The sequence below is a fragment of the Hippopotamus amphibius genome, chromosome 17, assembly GCF_030028045.1.
Source record: "Hippopotamus amphibius kiboko isolate mHipAmp2 chromosome 17, mHipAmp2.hap2, whole genome shotgun sequence".
NCBI lineage: Eukaryota > Metazoa > Chordata > Mammalia > Artiodactyla > Hippopotamidae > Hippopotamus > Hippopotamus amphibius.
The window spans coordinates 17137440-17158530 of NC_080202.1; the positions used below are offsets into that span (position 1 = coordinate 17137440).

Below are 21091 nucleotides of genomic sequence, written 5' to 3' on the forward strand. Positions count from 1 at the left end.
TTTAATAACTTGATTAAGATGATGAGCCGAACTTCTTCATTATAGAATTACTCTTTTTTTTTTTTAGATTTTTTTTTTTTTTTTTAGAATTACTCTTTACCCTCATAAACACATACATTGTATGGGAGTGTTTAGAAATGATGTAAATATCCTATTCTTCATCAAGCTTTTAGTTTATTCAAGGATTCCTATGAATACAGACTAAATATGTTTTATCTTATTTTTATGCTCAGGTTATCCCAGATTTGGCCAGTGAGAGGCCCTTAGTCTGGCATCTGTGTCCCTTTGACATGTCTCCATCATTCTTTGAGCATTTCCTTTCTTTCTGATGTAACAAATTGTTCCAGACTTCTCTGGATCTTCTTTGTGTTTCAGAGCTGGAATCACCAGCTGTTTCTCCTAGGAGCCGTGCTTCCTTTGAGAGGAGCATGGTTTTTAGAAACCAAAATATAGGCTCTAGGTGGACTCATTACTACTGAGTTGTCATTGTTTCTAAGTCTTCTTAGTGGACAGAGTTAGGAGATAGATGTATTCCTATCCACACATTCCAGATATATGTATGTGTACATATTTATATCAATATTTATTTCCATATCTGTATATCGAAAACTCTGTGTTTATAACTGCCTCAGATTTTATTTCAACATGAGAGTTCTTTGTAGTTTTCTTCCTTTCTTTGTTTATAACTTCTTTCTCTGACAGAAATGTGGCTCTAATTATTCTTAGCATATTTGCTTCTTTGATTAGTCCCCTTTTTATGTAACCAATCTCCCATCACTGTCATTCCCTATCACCACTTGCTCCCAAACACAGATGCCCCCCTGCCCCACTGCACTCCCCTTGGGCTCCAACACCCCTTATTTTCGAACCCCCACCCCCACCTTACGTGGGTGCCCTCCTTACCTTGCTTAAGCTCACATTCCCTATCCTATGCTGCTTCCCTACATGGACATCCTTCTTACCCGGCTCAGACTCTCTGCTAGAACACCTCCTCCCTCATCATGCAGAAGCCCAGCACAGTCCAACACCCCTTGCTGTGCCCCACTCTCTTGTCTCTCAGTCTCTCTCAGGCTTTGAGACCCAGCTTTGGGCTATTCTCCTTGTGAACACCCTCCTTATCCCATTTCAGCTCTGACACCTTACGTGGCCTGCTCTGCCATGTAGATATCCTTCTCATGCTGCTTAGATTCTAACATTCTGTGCCTGGCTACCCTCTTACGGGAGTCTTTCCTTACTCCATTCATGCTCTGACACCCTCTGCTGGGCTGCCTTCCACATGTGGACACTCTCTTCACCCTGCTCCTGCTCCTTTTCCTCTGTACGAATGCCTTACTCATTCTGCTCTGACTCCTACATCTCCTCCCCCAAACACACACAGATGCCTACCTTGCTCTACCCCTCCTAATGGCTTTTATACTGAATTATTTACTGAAGGGAAGGGAGAGGAAGGGAAAGAAAGCCAGCATATTTTACGGGCACAATGTGATCCAAGTTTATGTTTGACAGAAACAAATCTTCCCCTGCCTTGGTAGTAGGTATCTGGAGAATCTGGAAAGGGCATTTGGGAATCTGCTTTTGGAACTTCATTAGTATTTGGGACTACTGGTATAAATAGATTCTTTATTTGTGAATCAGAGACTTCTACGTATGGAAAAACTTGTGTAGTCTGTAAGTTCAGAATAGTAGGAAGGGAAGAAACTAAAAGCAAGAAGTATTTAGGGAAGAATGATGTCAGAATTCACTTCTTTGTAAAATTGATTTGGCTCCATGTTGATCTCCTTGCCCCGAGTGTCCGTATAGTCTTATAACGTCCATTAAAAAAAAACCCAGTTAATTATCTAATAATCTGTTTTATGAGCTCAGTATTAAATTTCAGAATGTTATTACAGTATTTTCCTACCTTTAATCATTAATGTACTATTAGTTTAGCTATATCCTGTGTCCTTTACTTAGCTTAACTTTGTTGGCTTACCTTTTCACTTAGCCTTGTCAAAGGAATAGTGTCTTTGTAATCATAGTGCTAATTTTATTTTTTTATATCACATGTTAAAATGAATGAAAAACTTAAATATTTTAAAGTTCATTAGGTGCCATATAAAGTCATATTGCAATCCACTGGGGCAGAGTCCACTTTGGGAAATGTGTTATATAACCAGTATAAACGTTTGATACATTTTCCTGTTTATGTTTGTTACTTGGTATCTAGAGCTGATTTGTCTGTTTTTTCATAGCATGATTTCATCCCCCCAGTATGATCTTATTTCTTTGCTTTTTCTCTCATTTAGATGAAGAGTTATATTAAGTGAATTTTAATGTCATCCCCAACCCCATCATGGTCTGAGGGCCCTTTTAGAAACTGGTTAAAATGTATGCAGAGGCAAAGATTTTAGCCTATGACCTTTTGAAGAATTTTCTGAGTGCAACTAGGAACAAATTATCCATTGTTCACAGTGCTTTGCTTAATGTTATGCCTTCTCTTGCTAAATCCCCTTACTTGTTGAAATCTTCTATCTTAAGTAGCTAACAGTTTAATACAGATCATGTTAAAAGGTTATTGTTTTTCTTCTTGTAGTTTTGGCCCTTTACATTTCTGCAGTAATATCCAAAGTTTTATGTAAGGTAGTATGAAGTGTTCAAAAAAAGAGTTTATTTTTTTCCCAGTTGGGAAAGTAATACATGCCAATTGAAAGCAAGAGAAACTTATAAAAGTAAAAGAAAGAAAAAAAATTAACTCATTTTTACCTGTCAAATACAATTTATCTTAATTTTTTTTTAATATACTCATTCCAGGCATAGTCATTTCTTTCTTATGTGTTCCAATAGAATTTAACCTTATTTTGGAAAAATGTAGTCACAAAAATGGTTGCATTTTATTTTGCACTTTTTAAATTAGTAGTGAAATGAGCACATTTTTATATGTTTATTGACTACTCATCTGTGAATTGCTTCATATTTTTTCAGTTTTTCCATTGAATAGTCTTATTAATGTATAGTATAACCTTATGCTATATTAGTATGTAAACCTTTTGATTGCTAGTTGTTGCACATTCTTTTACTTCTTGTTAGCTATCTTTTCCTTTGTCAGTAGTGTCTTTTTTAAAGCAGGATTTAAACTTTTCTATGTAGGTAAATATTTTGTTTTTTTTTAAAATAGCTTCTGGATTTTGTCTTGTTTAGGAAAATCTGTCCTACCCAAATATTATGAGATTATTCTTTAATGTTTTTCCTAATAGTTTTATGACTTTTTGTCTTTTTTTCACATTAGGTTCTTAATCTCTCTCTCTCACACGGACACACATACACAGACACACACGCATGTATTTTAAAATTTGGTATAAGTTGGTTTTTTTTTTTTTTTTTTAAGATGGATAGCCAGTTAATCTGGTAGTGTTCTATTGAGAAATCATTCTTTTACCACTGATTTGAAACATTAACTTTTTTTTTAAAGATTTATTTATTTATTTGGCTGTGTTGGGTCTTTGTTTCTGTGTGGGGGCTTTCTCTAGTTGTGGCAAGTGGGGACTACTGTTTGTTGTGTGTGGGCATCTCAGTGCGGTAGCTTCTCTGTTGCAGGGTACAGGCTCTAGGCGTGCGGGCTCTAGGTGTGCGGGCTTCAGTCGTTGTGGTACAAGGGTTTAGTTGCTCTGCGGCTGTGGGACCTTCCCGGACCAGGGCTCAAACCCGTGTTCCCTGCATTGGCAGGTGGATTCTTAACCACTGTGCCACCAGGGAAGTCCGAAATATTAACTTTATCATGTTAACTTTCTATGTACATACTAATATCTGCTCTATGACTGTAATTAGTTTATGCTTATATTGGTTTTGTTATAAGAGCTTAATAGTGAATAGAATGCTTAAGTACCTGATAATGCAAGTCTCCTCTGGTTCTTGTTTTTCAGAAAATTATTTGGTATTCTCACAAATTTCTCACAAGTTCACGTGAACTTCAGAAACAACTTGCCACTTTAAATAAGCCCCCATCTTCCAAATCTATTATAATATCTTCTCACTACTTCTCTACTTTTATTAGCCTAATTTAAGCTACCATTTTCTCTTTCCTAGGCTATCTTCTAACATACAGCAGCAAGAAGACTCTTTTAAAAAACATAAATCAGATCGTATTGCTCCCTTGTTTACATCCCTTCAATATCTTCTTCCCCTCTCTTTTTCATTACCTATTGCTGCATAACAAAGTATTCCAAAGCTTTATAGCTTAAAACAGCCTGTTTATTTTCCTCACAGTTTTGGGAGTCAGGAATTCGTGATGGATTCAACAGTGTTCCACAAGGTGCTGGAGAATCCCTCCCAATACAGCTTCTTCAGTCACATGTCTGGCACCTCAGTGCTTCTCGGCCCCTCTCTCCACACGGCATCTCATTCTTCAGAATCTCTCCACGTGGGCTTTTCACAGCATGGTGGTCTCAGAATAATCACACTTTTTATATGGTTGATGGCCTCCAAGGAGGAAGGAAAGAAAAACTGTCAGACCAATTAAGGGCTATGTCTAGAACTGGCACAGTGTCCCTTTTGCCATATTTTATTGGTCAGAACAGTCACAGAACCTCCCTAGTTGCAAGAAAATGGAAAAGTAGACTCTACTTTTTGATATGGGAATGGAAAGATCTTTTTGTAGGAGAGTATGTGGGTTGAGAGATACTATGACCGTATTTGGAAAACATAATCTGCCACACCATCAACCTCAAAATAAATTCAAAGCTTTTAAAATGGCCCACAAGGCTTTTCATGATCTAACCTATCCCTGCTTCTCACTCTGACCTCATCCCCTGTATGTTCTTCTTTTGTTCTCTTTAGCTTAGCCGCAAGGGCCTCTTTGCTAGGCTTTGAATGTGCCACACTCATTCCAGCATTAGATCTGTTTTACCTGCTGCTGCTTCCTTGAATGCTCTTCTTTAGATCTTTGCATGGGTCTTCCCATTCCCTTCATTTAGGTCTCTGCTCAAATGTCACATCTCTAGACAGCTCTCCCTGATCACCTTATCTGATAAAATCTTGGTACTTAGTGCCCCTCATCTTGCTTTTTCTTCTACATAGCTTTTAGTGTTGGTATGAGAGCCCCGGAGGCCTGAATACACTTTTCTTCCCTCCTTGTTTTCTGAACAAATTGAGAAATAGCAGAGTAAAGGTAGAGGCCAAAATATATATGAAATATATAAATATTTGTGTGTATATGTGTGTGTGTGTTCAGTGTGAAGTTGTGAAGTTTGGAGACCCAATGAGCCTGCTATCTGAGGAAACATGATAGGAAGATTATAAATTAAATTTTAGAAGCACTGACTTTGAAGTGCCTACAAGATACCCATGTGGAAATACCAAATAGGCATTTGGATAACACATTTGAACATATAGATTTGGTAGTTGTATTAGTTTTCCATTGCTGTGTTACAAACTGTTGGAAACATAGTAGCTTAAAACAATACAAAATTATCATCTCACAGTTTCTATGGGTCAGGAATTGGGGCACTGGTTTGCTGGGTTCTCTGCTCAGGTTCTCACCAGGATGAAATCAGGGTATTTGTTAGGGCTGTGATCTCATCTGATGCTTGGGGTCCTCTTCCAAGCTCGGTGGTTGTTGGTACAATTTAGGTCCTCAGTTGTAGGACTGAGGCCTTCAGCTCCAAGACACCTCTTGCTGTTCCCTGCCATGTGGCCTTCCCTACAGCATGGTAGTTTGTTTCTTCAAGCCCAACAGAAAGTATTTTTGCTGCTTCAGATCTCTTATGGCTTCCCTGGTTAGGACAGACTCATCTGAGATAATCTTTCTTTTGATTAAGTCAACTAATTAGGGACCTTGATAGTATCTACAAAGTCCCTTTTGCCATGTAATATAACAGTCATGAAAGGGATATCCCTTTATATTTGCAAGTCCTTCTCACTCTTAAGGAGGAGGATTATACAGGGTGTGTCCACCAACGAATGGGACTCTTGGGTCTTAGTCATTAGCAGTCATCATAGCAGTAATCATCAGGATAGTCAGTGAATACACAAGATTGTCCAAGAATGAGGGAGAACAGAAGAGAGATTAGGGGATAATTTCAGAATTATTGGTACCCGGAGAGTACATTTATTCATCTTTGTGTTTATAGCACCTACATTGCTATCTGGTACATAGCGGTTATTCAATAAGTGTTTGTTAGAATTCTTCCCTGATCTCAGATTTTGAAAAATTAAGGCATAAATTTATATTACATACCCTTTTATGTGCATCCTCTTTTTTCTTTTGTCAAATGCTTTTTCTGCATCGAGATAATCATGTGGGATTTTTTTTCCCTTCATTTTGTTGATGTGGTGTGTCACATTGATCAGTTTTCATATATTGAACCTTATCTTCTGTCTGGTTGTTTTCTCCGTTATTATGAGTGGAGTATTGACGTCTCCAACTATTATTGTAGAACTGTCTATTTCTCCCTTCAGTTCTGTCAGTTTCTGCTTTATGTATTTTGATGGTCTGTCATTTGCTGTGTAAATGTTTATAATCTATCTTCTTGCTGTATTGAACCTTGTATAAATTTATGATGTCCTCCTTTGTCTCATAACTTTTTTTGATTTAAAGTCTATTTTGTCTTATATTAGTATAGCATACCCTCCTTTGATTCCTGTTTGCATGGAATGTTTTTTTCCAGTCCTTCATCTCAACCTATTTGTGTCTTTGGCTGTCAACTGAATCTCTTATAGGCAATTTATAGTTGGGTCATATGTTTTTTTATCCATTCTGCCAAATCTGTCTTTGGATTGGAGGGTTTAATCTAATTACATTTTAAGTAATTACTGCTAAGAGGGGACTTGCTGCTGTCATCATGCTACTTGTTTTTTATATGCCTTTTAGCTTTTTTGGTCCCTCATTTCCTGCATTAGTGTCTTCTTTTGTGTTTACTTTTTGTAGTGAAATGTTTAAATTCCTTTCTCATTTCCTTTTTGTATCTCTACAGCTATTTTCTTTGTGGTTACTAGAGGGGTTACATTTAATACCCTAATGTTGTAACACTCTCACTTGAATTTATACTAGTTTAACTCTGAGTTTTGACAAATGCACACATTCATGTAATCCTCACTGTGGTCAAGATATAGGAAGTTTCATCACCCCTCAAATTTCCTCACACCTCTTTGGCCAGGAGGGGAGGTGGTGGCAAATCCTGAGGGGACATCTGTTGTCTTGGAGGGGAGAGGCCTCTGATTTGTCTTCAGACAAGTGTGGGGAGTGCGTACTCTTAGTCAGCAGTAATGGGCCACTTCTGTAGACTTAGAGGGTTCAGGGCAATTTGGAGATAAAAGATTTTTGGGGGTACCAACCAAGATGTTTCCATTACATGTGTCAGAGTCTTATTATTCTTTGCCAACCACAGCTCTGATCTTGGTATAGCGGACCTGCCTTGTTTGGGAGTTTAACTTTTGGAGCCCAGCAACGCTGATGATTCTGGTTCTGGTCCTTAGGTTTCTTTGCCTTCCTGCTGGAGGAGAGGAAAGCATCTTTGTGTGCTTGCAGAGAGGCCTTCTGGCTTTCATACTTAGCTTCTAATTGGCAGTCAATCAGGTTTTTGTTATTTTTTTTGCAGAGCTCAGTTTAGTAAGTCTTCCAGTTCAGTTGTTTTTGAGGTTACTATTTCTCCTTCATTTCCAGCTTTAAATTCCCATCTTAGCACCTGCTGCATCTGCCCTGAGAGCCTAGTGCAGGATGTTCATTAAGGTGTTCCCTTGGGATCAGCACCTGAGAGGAAGGAGGATTGGGCAGACGCAGAATTCATGGTGCAGTGCAGGCTCAGCATCAGATTTGGCCAACCCCTTTGGGGAGCTCTGGAGTTAGAATGGCCCTTTTAAGTTTCCCAGAATTGGGCTGAGGTGTTCAGGCCTTTACATTGCCATATCGCTTGGTCAGTGGATGTGAGCTGCCCAGGAAGAGTTTCACCTGGGCAGGATCATTCCCTGCAGGTGAGGCGATCCCTGAGGAGCTGACTGACAGCAATCCCAGCAGTTAAATCATTCCCTGAAGGGGGGACTGAGCAGCACCTCAGTGTCTACCAAAATTGCCGTGTATCCACTAGGAGTGACCAGTTGTTTTTTTTTTTTTAGTGTCATTAACTCATGAATTTAAATATGTATATATTTAGCAAACTTTCAGCTGACTCATATGTATGGAAAGATGGCCAAATGTATGTAAATATACAGCTCAATAAATGTTTGCCAAGTAAACACATCAGTGTAACCAGTAGGCAGATCAGGAAATAAACCAATTCTAGCAATCCAGGAGTTCCTCCTTCTCCTTCCTTTTCCTTCTGGTCATCACTTGCTCTTTCCAAGGGTCTCTACTATCCTGACTTGAATTTAGCATATTTTTGAAATTTGTGTAATGATCATACAGTAAGAGATCTTTTGTTCTGACTTCTTCCACTCAGTATTATATTTATGAAATTAAGCTTATAGTTGTAAGTCATTTATTTCCATTGCTACAGAGTTTTTCTTCATTTGAATATACCCTTTTTAAAAACCATTTCTGCCGTTGATAGACATTTGGAGTGTTTCCAGTTTTTGGAAATTGTGAAAGCACTGCTGTAAACATTGCTGAACATATCTTTTGGTGAACATATTTACACATTTCCTTTGGGTATATACCTAGTGAAGTTGCTGAGTATAGTTGGCCCTCCATATCCGTGGGTTCCACATCTGTGGATTCAACCAATGCAGATAAAAAATATTTGGGAAAAACATTTCCAGAAAGTTCCAAAAAGCAAAACTTGAGTTTGCCAAGCAACTGGCAACTATTTACGTAGCATTTGCATTGTATTTTAAACTATTTATGGCATTTATATCGTGTTAGGTATTATAAGTAATCTAGAGATGATTTAAAGTATATGTAAGGATGCGCGTAGGTTATGTGCAAATACTATGCCATTTTATATAAGGGACTTGAGTATCACAAATTTTGGTATCCTCTGGGCTCCTGGAACCAATCTCCTGCAGATTTGGAGGGATGACTATATGTATATGTTCCATTTTAACAGAAAAGGTCAGTCTTCCAAAGTAATTACTGATTTACACTCCTATTTGTAATGTATAAACGTTCCAGTTGCTGTGGTTTGCCCCTGTTTATTTAGGATGTTACCCTCCAGGCTGTATAATTAAGAACTGGGTGTATTTACTAGGGTCCCTCTCTCTTTAGCAGGTTCTTATTTTGTCTTCTGAGGCTAAGAGATTTTGAAATTATATTCTACTTTTCAGAAGTTTTTGACTTAGCTTTTTAACCCTTTTCCACGGATATATGCATTTGAGACTCCCTCATGTCTTCAGTTTTGTCATTCCAGCTCTCAGTGACAACCAAAATCTCTGATGGTTCCTCTTTCCCTCAGTAGAGGAACTTTGCTTGGGAAAGGCATATTTCTGAGTCTCTCTCTCTCTCTTTTTTTTTTGGCCCAGATTCTGCAAATGCCCTGGGTTGCGGGGCGGGGGGGTGTTGGGGAACAGCTGCAGAAGATCACCTTACCTCTCCGTAGTTCACCCTTTTTTGGAAACTTAGCCTCTCTAGTCCTCATTCCTTCAGTAGCTCTCTAAAATCTTTAAACAGTTGATATTTGTATTTTATCTTTTTGTGTGCGTGTGAGTTTGGGGGAGGGAGGTGTTATTTTGCTCTGAATTACTCTACCGTACATGGAAGCAGAAGTATGGATTAAAACATATTTTGATGTTTCAGTAAATTAAAATTGTTGTGCTTAAAAATGTTCAAATTATTTCATTTTTGATCAATGGGAGCCTCCCCAAAATTTATTCCTGAGTCTTTTTGACTCGACCCTTTGATAGCTTTCTTTGGCAGCTTTTTTCCTATCTGGTATGACAAGATATTCCAGGTTCATCATGTACTTTTTCGCCTCAAACGTGGAATCAGCCGTTTTCTGAAGGAATCCGGATTCCTTTTACCAGGAAATGGCATCTCAAGATCATTACTTGGTCATTGTTGGACATTGTTTCTAGGCATTTTCAGTAAACATAGGTAGAAAAATATATTTTATTTTCTTCATACAAGATAAACTACATTAAGAATTGATATAGATACTTCCCATTCAAGACTACAGGGTTTTTACTTTACTATTCCTCTTCCATGCTGAGAGTTCCAGTTTTTAATGACACCAGTAGTGATAAAATTAAAATATCACCTAATCACTCATTTCCTTGATCCCACAATACCTACAGGATCAAGATTTATCTTCACCTTTTTGTCCCTAGAGTATATTCTGTTAGGAATGTATAGTCAACTTAATATGATTTAAAATAACTTAGAATAATTCTTCTCTTTGTGATAGTGCCATTAAAAATTTGGATACAAATTTCAGTTCATTTGTTTATTTTTGAATTCTGTTTTATTTTTTAGAATTTTAATTTAATTTTATATTTACATAAATTACCTAATTTAAAAATAAAGTCTACAAAAACCAGGGAATATAGATTCTATCCTTGACACGTATACTTTATTTTCTTTCACTTCCTAAAGGTAACCCCTTAAAAGTTTTTATATTTCATCCTTCTATTATTGTACATGTGAAGATGTGTATGTGCGTATGTGTGTGTATTTGTTTCTCCTCCCCCTTCTTAGATGAATGGTACCATACTATATACCCTTTTCTTCACCCTGTTTTTTTAACTTAAACATATATCCTGGAGACTGTTCCATAGTTTGATGAATGTAGACTCATTTCTGTCATATTTTTTGTTACATTTATACCTTTACAAGTCTTTTATTTAAGTCATTTTTAATTGTGTGGTCTATGTTATTTGCTCTCTCAGTGTATATTTTGGTATTTCAGAAGGGTTGTGTATTAGGGTTCAGTCAAGGAAGCCAATTGTGTACTGTGATAAGAGACTTATTTTGGAAATTAGACCATGTGCAGTTTTGAGAGGACACGTGAAGTAAAGATCTGGAAGAGGGAGTTGGAGGATCAGAGAAGAAGTCACTAATCAGATCCTCTAAATCAGTGGCAATGGGTAGACAAGTTGGAGCTTTTAGGGGAAATCTGAGAAGCCAGTTGTTTCCAGCCATTGAAGTGGGACTGTGAAGGAGAAGTTTGAGGAGAGCCACATGGGAAGCTCCTGCTCTGTAGGTTTTCACCCAAGCGTCTGCTGGTGGACTTGTGCCGCTGCTCACCCAGCAGAAACCAGCAGTTTGTATTTTTGTTCTTTTGGTTACTTTTATATCGATGCCTTTGTATAGTACTCTAATTTCCTCCGTTTTTTGGGAGGGGGAGTTGTTAACATAGTAGTTTTCTTCTATAGCAATATTGAAATTAGCTAGTAACCTATTCTTGTCTCCTTCTCAGCCAGCATTTGGTTTAAAATAATACATTTTTACTCTTAGTACCATAAGGTAATCAGGAAACATCCTACTTTTTGTATACTCTCACTACCCTCTCCCCATTTTTAATGATTGTACTGTGTCTGTACTATTATTACATATAGCAGTTACATAGTGTGTTTTATCATTATCATTTATTCTCAGTTCTTTTAGTAAATCTATATTTAATGGTCCCTTGTGATGTAGATTTGTCTCCTGTTATTTTGGTTGACTGAAGCATATTCTTTAGTAGATTCCTCAGGAAAAGCTCAAGGGGACAACATTTTCTGGGTTCTGGTAGTTCAGAACAGAGTGTTTGTACTTGGGAGTCAGTTTGCCAGCAAGTAAAATCCTTGGTTTACTTTATCACCTCTTGAAAATGTTAAAATGTTATTTCATTTTCTATTAGCATATAGTATTGTCAAAGTCTGATGACAGTCTAATTTTTGTTTTTTGTGTAAGTGGCTTTCTCTTCCTTCCTGAATGTTCAAAGGATTTTTTTTTTCCTGTTCACAGAAGGTCAGTAGTTTTACTAAAATATGTCTTGGTATTGGTCATTCTGGGTCAGTTTTTCCACGTATGCAGTATGCCCTTTAAATATATAGTTTTAAGTATTTTTTTAAAATGTCAACGTTTTCTTGAATTCTAGTTTCTAATATTCATTCTACTCCATTGATTTGATTTCCTTCTTTGAGGACTCCTATTATACATATGTTGGATCTTGTTTGCCTATTTTCTCTATCACTTTATTGTAAATCCTCATCTCATTTTTTTTATATTAGAATTTTCCTCCTGTTTATCTTCTTTTTCTCTTAAAGCATTATATTTTGTTTTATTTACTCTTTATTATCTTCTGGTTGGTCTTCACTTCTGAAATGATTTTTCTTTTTTTTTTCTAATTCTTCCCTGAGTTTTGTCAACTTATTTCTATTTGTAATTCTAATTTGTTATTTCATATCTTTAGTCATTTAGAAAATTTCTCTTGGCTCATTTTGAATTAATAATTTACAGCTTCATCTGTTGGTGAACATATCTTTTTGGCATGTTTTCCTTTTCTGTTGCAGTGTTATTCTGTCTCTTATTCTTTTTTCTCGAAATAACTTGACATATGATTTGACGACAGTGTTTTCTGTTGCTAATTTTTATGTGAAATTAGTTTTTCTGAATTGGTAGGAGAGAAATGTAGGCCAGAATAGCTTTCTGTCTTCATGGCTCTGGAGTTCTTCTGTTGCTTTCATGAAATTAAACAAATACATATCTCATTCTCTGTGAGCTCCCTCGGCTTTCTTCCTCTTTTCTACCTTTATCTGGATCTTTTCCTTTTGTCGCTGTTGTTCTTACTGTTTTCAATTTGGAGTGAATCTCAGCAGTTTCTTCTCAGTGTGGGCTTCATCCTAAAAGGGAGTGTTTCTTTAGTTTAGAACTGTGCTGTCCATTTGGTACAATGGCTGCTTAAAGTTAAATTTAAGTAAAATTAAACATTGATTCCTCATTTGCATTAGCCACGTAACAAGTGCTTAATAGCCATATATGGCTAGTGGCTATTTTAATGACTATTGTTAATATACTATAATATCCTAACCATAGAAAGTTCTATTAGACAGTGATGGTTTAAAGTATGCTTTCTTCTTTTCAGACTTTATTGTAGACCTTTTGCACACATGTGCCAATTGCCATGTGTAAAAAACCCCCCTGTGTTTCAGTTAAGCTTCTGAACTTGTCTGGTTGTAATTTTCATTGAGGATGTAATACAGTTTGGGGATTTTCCTCTTGTCAGATCCATCAAACATTCTGCTTCCCTCTGCTCTCTCTTGCACAGATGCTTATACCACACCAGTTTTGTAGCTGAAAGCTGCTTGTTGTATTTTGGGTTTTGTGGGGTGCCTTGTCATCTAATTTTGATGTAGATATTGTGCGTAGGTTTTACAATTCTGGTTTCTTTGCTATTTTATGGGGTTATATTAGTCAAGGTTCTCTAAAGAAACAGAACTGATAGAGGGAAGGTAGAGGGTCTGAAGGCCTGAGAACCAGGATCACCGAGGGCAGGAGATCAATGTCTCAGCTCAAATAGGCAGGCAGAAGGGACCAGTTCTTCCTCCTTCCTCCGTTTTTATTCTGTTTGGACCCTCACTGGATTGGCTAACGCCCACGCACATTGGACGGGGTGCAAACAGGCTTTGTGGAGTCTACCTATTCAAATGCTAATTTCATCTCGAAACACCTTCAGAGACACACCCAGAAATAATGTTTAGCCAAATATCTGTGCACTCTGTGATCCAATCAAGTTGATATATAAAATTAACCCTCACAGAGGGATTTGGGGAGATTCACAAGCTACATGGCAGCCACTGCCATCGTGTTTCTCTCTCTCTCTCTCTTTTTAAGGATATTAACAATGCTTAACTTTCTTAATATCAAATGTAAGAGATTTTATGGGTAGTTATTTGCATTTTTAATAGTTTATTTTTAGAGCAGTTTTAGAATCACAGCAAAATTGAGGAGAAGGTGGAGTTTTCCCTTATGCCCTGTGCCTCTACACATGCACAGACTTCCTCACTGTCAGCATCTCCCACTAGAGTGGTACACTGCTTACAATTGATGAACCTAGATTGACACATCATAATCACCCATAGTCCACAGTTTACATTACAGTTTCCTCTTGGTGCAGCCTCTGCCATCTTCTAAAATACTCTTTGGTATTTCAGATTTTTTTCTCTCCATAATCTTTGTAATTAACATTATGTAATTCTGTAGCTTCTATTCTGCCCCATCCTCTAAACCCATGCTTCCCTCTTTTATTTAGTATTTCTTTACCATAAATTAGTCACATTATTAACTGACTAAGCAAACTTGGGAATGCTACTTGGTGTCTTTCCACCTTTTGTTGCACCATTTTAAAAATGAGGAAGCTGGACTCAGGTTTGTTTTTTTTGTGGAGGAACCTCATCAGTGTTCTCTGTTAGTGTTAGCAGGATTTAATATTTAAACAGTAAATATATTTGTGATGCTTTCAGTATAGAATGCTATTCTTAAACAGAGTGGAGATGAACTTCTTGGTGGTGTAACTTAGTTTGTTCTCAGATAAATAGAAGGAAATATAAATATAATATCCCCCTTAAAGGATATTTTTCTCCATGAGATTTCTCTCTTGTTTTGTTACTGCCTCAGCTGTGTACCTGAGGGTGATTATTTTACCTGAGTCAGTCTTGCTATGTATATTCTAGGCTATACAGTTTGTTTTCTTTTCTGAACAATCTGCAGTTATTTGCCATTATTGACTAGAGGTCTAAGGCATAGGTTTTCTTGGTCTATTGTTCTTTTAATGCTTGAGTTCAGTATATAAGGGAAAAAGATTGCGTTTTATTGCAGACATTTTTCTCTGAAATAATTTTTAGCTACAAGGAAGTAGCTCTGTATCTGTGAGTCATCATTCTGTCTTATATAGTGCTGGGTAAAGATTTAATTTTGTAGATAGAGATTTGTGACTTCTAGAAAGAAAGCTGCAAAAAATTGAAATTTCTGAAGAATTTTAGATTTGCTATAAATTCCTTTATATATGAAAAATTGGAGCTTGAGATACAAATATTAAGTAATTGTGGTTGATAAAATTTTCCTAAAATCTCATAATTTTCAGTGAGAAATAGAGTTATTAGTCATTTTAAAATGTAAGCTAACATTTTTTTTCCCCAGCTTCCAATAAAAACAGGACAGCAGAACACACATACCAAAGTCAGTACCGAACACAACAAGGAATGTCTTATCAATATTTCCAAATACAAGTTTTCTTTGGTTATAAGCGGCCTCACCACTATCTTAAAGAATGTTAACAATATGGTAAGTATTTGCATTACTGTTTTACTGGGAATTTGGTTTGTTTTCGATTTTAAAATTTAGAGCGGCATATTTTGAAGTCATTTTCTGTGGACGCTGGATATAAACATTCATCTTAATTTGTGGATGAGCACAGGTAACCTTATAACTTTCTTTGTAGATTTTAATTCTTTTTCTTAGATACTTGTCTTATTTGTGACCGTATCTGCTGTTCCATTTTTCTGAAATTAGGATTTCATAGAGATTTTGTCATATATGAATTGACCATAGTAATCTATTTAAATCTTTTCCTTAGCTTCTCATTTGAATATTTACATATCACATTGTCCCAGTCCTAAGTAGATTATAAAATATGACTTTGTAGTCCTAAAATATGAGATTGCTTTTGTGAAGATACTGTTTTATTTCCTTCCTCCTGTAACCTGTGACAGATTCCATAGTAGAGGACCTGTGTCGAAAGTTTTCCTCAAAGAACAATTTCATCAAAGTTTTTCCACTGTCAAAAGCTCATAATTGCTTCTTTTTTTTCCTGTTTTATAAAATCTGTTTACATTCCCTAGACTTCAAGGTACTCCAATTATTTTCTCTCTGTACCTTTGAACATATTATTTCTCCTGTGTCTGTCAGGTGATTCGTTCCTCTGTGTCAAATCCTATCTAAAATCTCCTTCATGCTCAATTCAAAACAACCGATCTGGATGTTTCTTTCTTTCTTTTTTTTATTTTTAACATAAAATGTGTTTTATTTTATTCCACTTTAAAATTTCAGCAGCTACTTATAATCTTAAAAAAAATTGGATGTTTCTTGATTAACTCCAAACTGCTCTGCTTGTTTTGAGCACTTACAACCACAATTTATGTTGTTTGTATTGAGCAATGAAACTGATTTCTGGTTGTAGATTATGAAAATCAGTACCATTTCCAGAGTCACATCATCTTTGGTTTGTTTTCTTTTTAAAAAGTTGATTGGTAAATACCCCAGACTTAGAAAATTGGTAAACTGGAGGTGTGCACAGTCTATTTGCCTTGCAGAGATATTTTCTCTTTATGGAAAAAAATTAAGATTTTCTGAAAAAAGCAGGACCTTTTATATATATGTAAAGCAACTTACAGAAATACCTTTAAGATTTCATGGAACTCTTCTGTTGCACAGTGTGTGGGTCATAGCGATAGAATTTTGCTTATGTAAATAAGTGGCGATGTTCCCAGTTAGATTGAATATGTTTTAGTATTTGGATCCTTCTTTTAAAAACAAAAACAACATTGTGATATTGGCATTCATTTAGTGCTTATTGAGTAAATTGAATTGTGGAAACCGTAGTTTCTTGTTGGTAAATAGTGTATGTAGTGTTTGATTTAAGGATAGTGAATGCTTAAAACTCACTGTAATTGGTGTTACAGCATTTTGTTGCTGTAAGAGTTTAGGCTTTGATTATTTTGTGGCACCAAAGTGTGGTTAAATGTTCAATTCAAGATTCTGGTGAAGATCTATATGTGTATCTAAATCCTATGTATTTTTTTTATGTTGTTCAAATCTAAATTTTACTTAAAAAATAATGGAACATAGGATTTTCCTGTTACCATCTCTTTAATGTTGTTTGTTTCAAAGTACATTTACTACATATTTTACAAGTATAAACCAGAGTATCTTTCATTGTGGCAGGCTAATGGCAGATTGTAATAAATGCCAGCATTTTTGTTTTCCTGAGAATTTATTTTGTGTAAGCATTAGGATAAAATCAGAAATAACAGATTTAAATATAGTATAATCTGGGAGATAAAATGGAAGACTTGATTTTCTTGATCCTTATTCCCTCACTTTTCAGATATGCGCTGATTTGTAGTGGAGATTAATAACCAACTTTTAGTGTTCTGAATATCTTTTCTTTTAGAGAATATTTGGAGAAGCTGCTGAAAAAAATTTATATCTCTCTCAGTTGATTATATTGGATACACTGGAAAAATGTCTTGCTGGGGTAAGTAAATATTTTTGAATAGGCAGGTTTTGTGAATTCAGTTTTAAGAATGATCAGATGTACTGAAGCATAGGTGTGGACATGGAGAAGAGTCATGGACTTTTTGTCTAAGACATATGAAAATGAATTTTGTTAACAGAGCTGACTGGGTAGCATAGAGAAGTTTTCAAGAAAAAAATTATATTCTCATGTTTTGTAAATTAGTTGATAAAAGATTACTTAAAGTGTTAAGCTTGAGGCACATCTCTCTCAGGTTTTTTAGAAAAAATTTTATGGAAAAGTCACTATTTCATGTAATTAATTTCTCCAGTTGGTTAGGCCTGTGGCATTGCTTAGCTGTCAAAAAATATAAAGACCAAGAGAATCTTGTTTTCCCCTTTGTGAATCTGATTTTAATATTTTACTTTTCAAATCTAAGTAAAAGAGAACTTAAAAAAAAGAGAGAGAACTTAAAAAAATTAAAACTATTACTATATTACTGATAGATCCTACCTTAACATGTGTTATGTAAGTATGAACATATCAAATCAGTATGTGGAGGAGTAATTAAGTAGAAAACAGTTGTTTCTCATGTTTCCTCTAAATAGTTACCTCAGTTTTCAACCATGACTTCATTAGAAGTTTTTCAAGAATGTTTCTGTTGTGTAAAGCATAGTGCTTCTATACTTCAACAGCTTTAATTCTTCTTAGAAAATAGTAGTTTATATAAATATATAAATTTAATATCTCCATTTTAAAGATCTGTCTATTCAGTATGTATTGGGGTTAACTTATTTCTTATAAGATTATAGTCTCTCTTCCTTTGACCCACCTTTTGCTTTTATATAGAATTGCTTCCCTCTTCCACATGTTATAATAATTGTTCTCTATAGTAAACCTAGATGGAAAGGGACTTTGCCATATAAGGACTGATCAGTTGAGAAAAGAGAAAACAGTCAGAACTGTTTAAAGAAGGGGTAGGGAAGGGTGTTGGAAAAAATAATTACATTCACACAATAGTGTATCCTTAGGGAAGAGTCTTATTTAAGACTATAGGCCACAAAACCTAAGCATAATGTTTTAAATTCTTTTATTGACCCTTGTTCATATTCCAAAATTGTGAGACAGTGCTTAAATAAATTTTCTACTTAAATTGAGGATGAGCTAGTTCTTTTTTAGCTTTGTGCTGTGTATTAATTTGTGAAATAGAGTAAAAGAGCAAAAAACTGTTAAATAGGATGATGGAATTTTGAAGATTGTCAATTTTTTCAACTTCTCAAATCAATTTTTGTAGTGGTCTTACAACTTGGATTGTAAATATCAATATATCAGTGATACCCATGTTTGAATGGGGGGTAAGCCGGTTCATTGCCTCTTCAGTTCTACATCTCTTCTCCATTAACATTTATAACCGAGAGGTAGTGGTAAATGTATTTTGGAGAATGATCACTATATCATTGGCCTCTTTAATTTGATAATCTTTGGAGATAGCCTAATTGAAGCTCTACTAAGTGGGCATGGTATAACTTATATGTAAAACATATATTATCTTGCTCTGCTCTATTGAAAATGTATAAATTTTTAAAATTAAATTTATAATTAAAAATAATACTGTTCATATTATTGAACAGCCGTGTCTTTCTGGATTGCCTTCAATGACTTTATGTTTGTGTCTTGATTTTCCTTTTTATTTATTTATTTATTTATTTTTTAATTTAAAAAATTTATTTATTTGGTCCTTGGTAGTTGATTTTCCTTTTTATTTTTTTTTATTTTTATTTTTTTTATTTTTTTTATTTTTTTTATTTTTTTGGGGGTACACCAGGTTCAATCATGATTTTCCTTTTTAGATCAAAGTTGAGACAGTTTAAGAAGAACTGAGCCCTATAATACATATTTGTCATATTAGTAGTTGGAATAGCTAAATGAAAGTGAACAAATATTTATCAATATCCTGATTAAAACCAAAATTTTAGGATTAAATTTTTGTAGAATTTGAGGAATCTTAAGTGTTTTGTTCCTGTATATATTACCATTATTCAAAAGACTGAATACTTCTGTAACTTTTATTTGTTTATTAATTGGAGTTGGTTTCAACACTTGTATTGCTTGGTTACCCTATAAATAAGAAAGAGCGTTATAACTCAAATTTTGCAGGTTTTTGTGATATCTCTTTATTTACGGTCCGCGTATTTCAGTGTATGTGCATCTGAAAGCTTTGGGAACCCAGTCACAGATTGGAGCGTAGCACACTCACAGAAGTGTGTTCTTCGTCATCATGCTTGCTGTTATCAAATTTGTCACTCATATAAGGGTACAAAAGCTGTTAGGTGAAATGTTGGTGTGGAACAGTATATTTTCAGGGTAGCTTATCCATTGGTTATTTTGTTAATTGTAAAGTAGAGATTTACTTTACAAAGTAGAGATCTCAGTGTTAACACCAAAGTTATCAAACTTGCTGTCATTAACAGAGGGACCACCTGGCATTATGTACTTCTGATGTGGTGTGATATGAACTGTACTGAATTTTACTTAGTGTTTAACTTGAATCTAATCAGAGTGTTAAGTTTAGATTCCAGCTTAACAGAAAATACAGCAACTAGAAGAACAGGTTACACCACTAAGACACAGTCAGATCAATAACATAGAACATTTTGTAAGGCAATGGTCTGTTTTCTTAAAAAAAGTTAATGTGGAAAATAAAAATGAAGTATATGGAGTGTGAGGGGGAAATAGTTTTAGGATAAAGAGAGTAAAGGAGTGTAGCAATCATGCTGCAATCTGTGAACCTTTTTTGGATCCTGGTTGAGTAAAACAGGAAAAGCTAATGAAAGACATGTAGGGGGCAGTTGGGGAAATTTTGATACAGATTGAGTATTAGCTGGTATGAGGGAATCTTTAATTTTTCCTTGGTGTGATGATTGCATTGAAGTTATATTGGAGGATTTTCTTATATTTAAGAGATGCTGAAGTAAAGTAGTAATGAAGTAATGATGTTTGTAATTTACTTTGAAATGGTTAAACCAAGACAAAATTATTTGTAATAAACAGTACCTATCTGTTTTGGTCAGTCTGCCCAAAACAAAGGTAGATGTGATTGCCCCAAATTTAGATGTGATAGCTCACCTAGGAATTAATGTGGATGTCAAGACAGATGACACAGTGCACCCATCGGTGAACATGAGTAACATTTATTTAGGATTCACAGTGAACTAGGCTTTCCCAGGAAGGAAAGGGCTTATGTAGGGATTTGACGAACAAGGGGAACAAGCAGAAATGGGGGTGCTGAGGAGGATGGATGGGGATACCTGGACTTCTATTGTGATTAAGAGGTGGAAGATGGAACCATCCTCTTTATTAAATTAACTGTAGATAGATATGGCAAACATCATGAAATATTAACAGTTGTGGAATCTAGGCAGGCGATGAGTATATGAGTGTTCATTATTCTTTATCAACCCTTATGTATGTTTGAAATTTTCCATAATAGAAAATATTTACATGTAAGTTTAAGAAAGTTTTAGAATTAACTGATTATTTCTATTTTAGCAACCAAAGGACACAATGAGATTGGATGAAACGATGCTGGTCAAACAGTTGCTGCCGGAAATCTGCCATTTTCTCCACACTTGTCGTGAGGGGAACCAACATGCAGCTGAACTTCGAAATTCTGCCTCTGGGGTTTTATTTTCTCTCAGCTGCAACAACTTTAATGCAGTCTTTAGTCGAATTTCTACCAGGTTAGTGTGTAAATTTACATAGGAATGTTGTAAGTAATATAAAATGTGCCTACATAAAAAAATAAAAAGTTGACAGAAATGAGTTTAACCTGGGCTTTTGTTTAAATTTTATGCATTGATTTCTTTGAAATTTTTATTATGTAACATTGTGATATTGGTGGGTACGTTTTTTAAAAAATATTTATTATTTATTTATTTATTTTGGCTGTGCTGGGTCTTAGTTGTGGCATGCGG

At 35.4% G+C, this 21091-nt stretch overlaps 1 protein-coding gene across 6 annotated transcripts in view; it reads left to right on the forward strand.

Moving 5' to 3' along the window:
- NF1 (neurofibromin 1) overlaps positions 1-21091 on the forward strand; it is a 237044-nt gene that overhangs the window by 30001 nt on the left and 185952 nt on the right. For all 6 annotated transcript variants that reach the window (XM_057714095.1, XM_057714098.1, XM_057714093.1 and 3 more), the window contains exons 2-4: positions 15023-15166; positions 17055-17138; positions 20667-20857. In XM_057714095.1, the coding sequence (XP_057570078.1) occupies positions 15023-15166; positions 17055-17138; positions 20667-20857 (419 nt within the window). The remainder of the gene's footprint in view (positions 1-15022; positions 15167-17054; positions 17139-20666; positions 20858-21091) is intronic.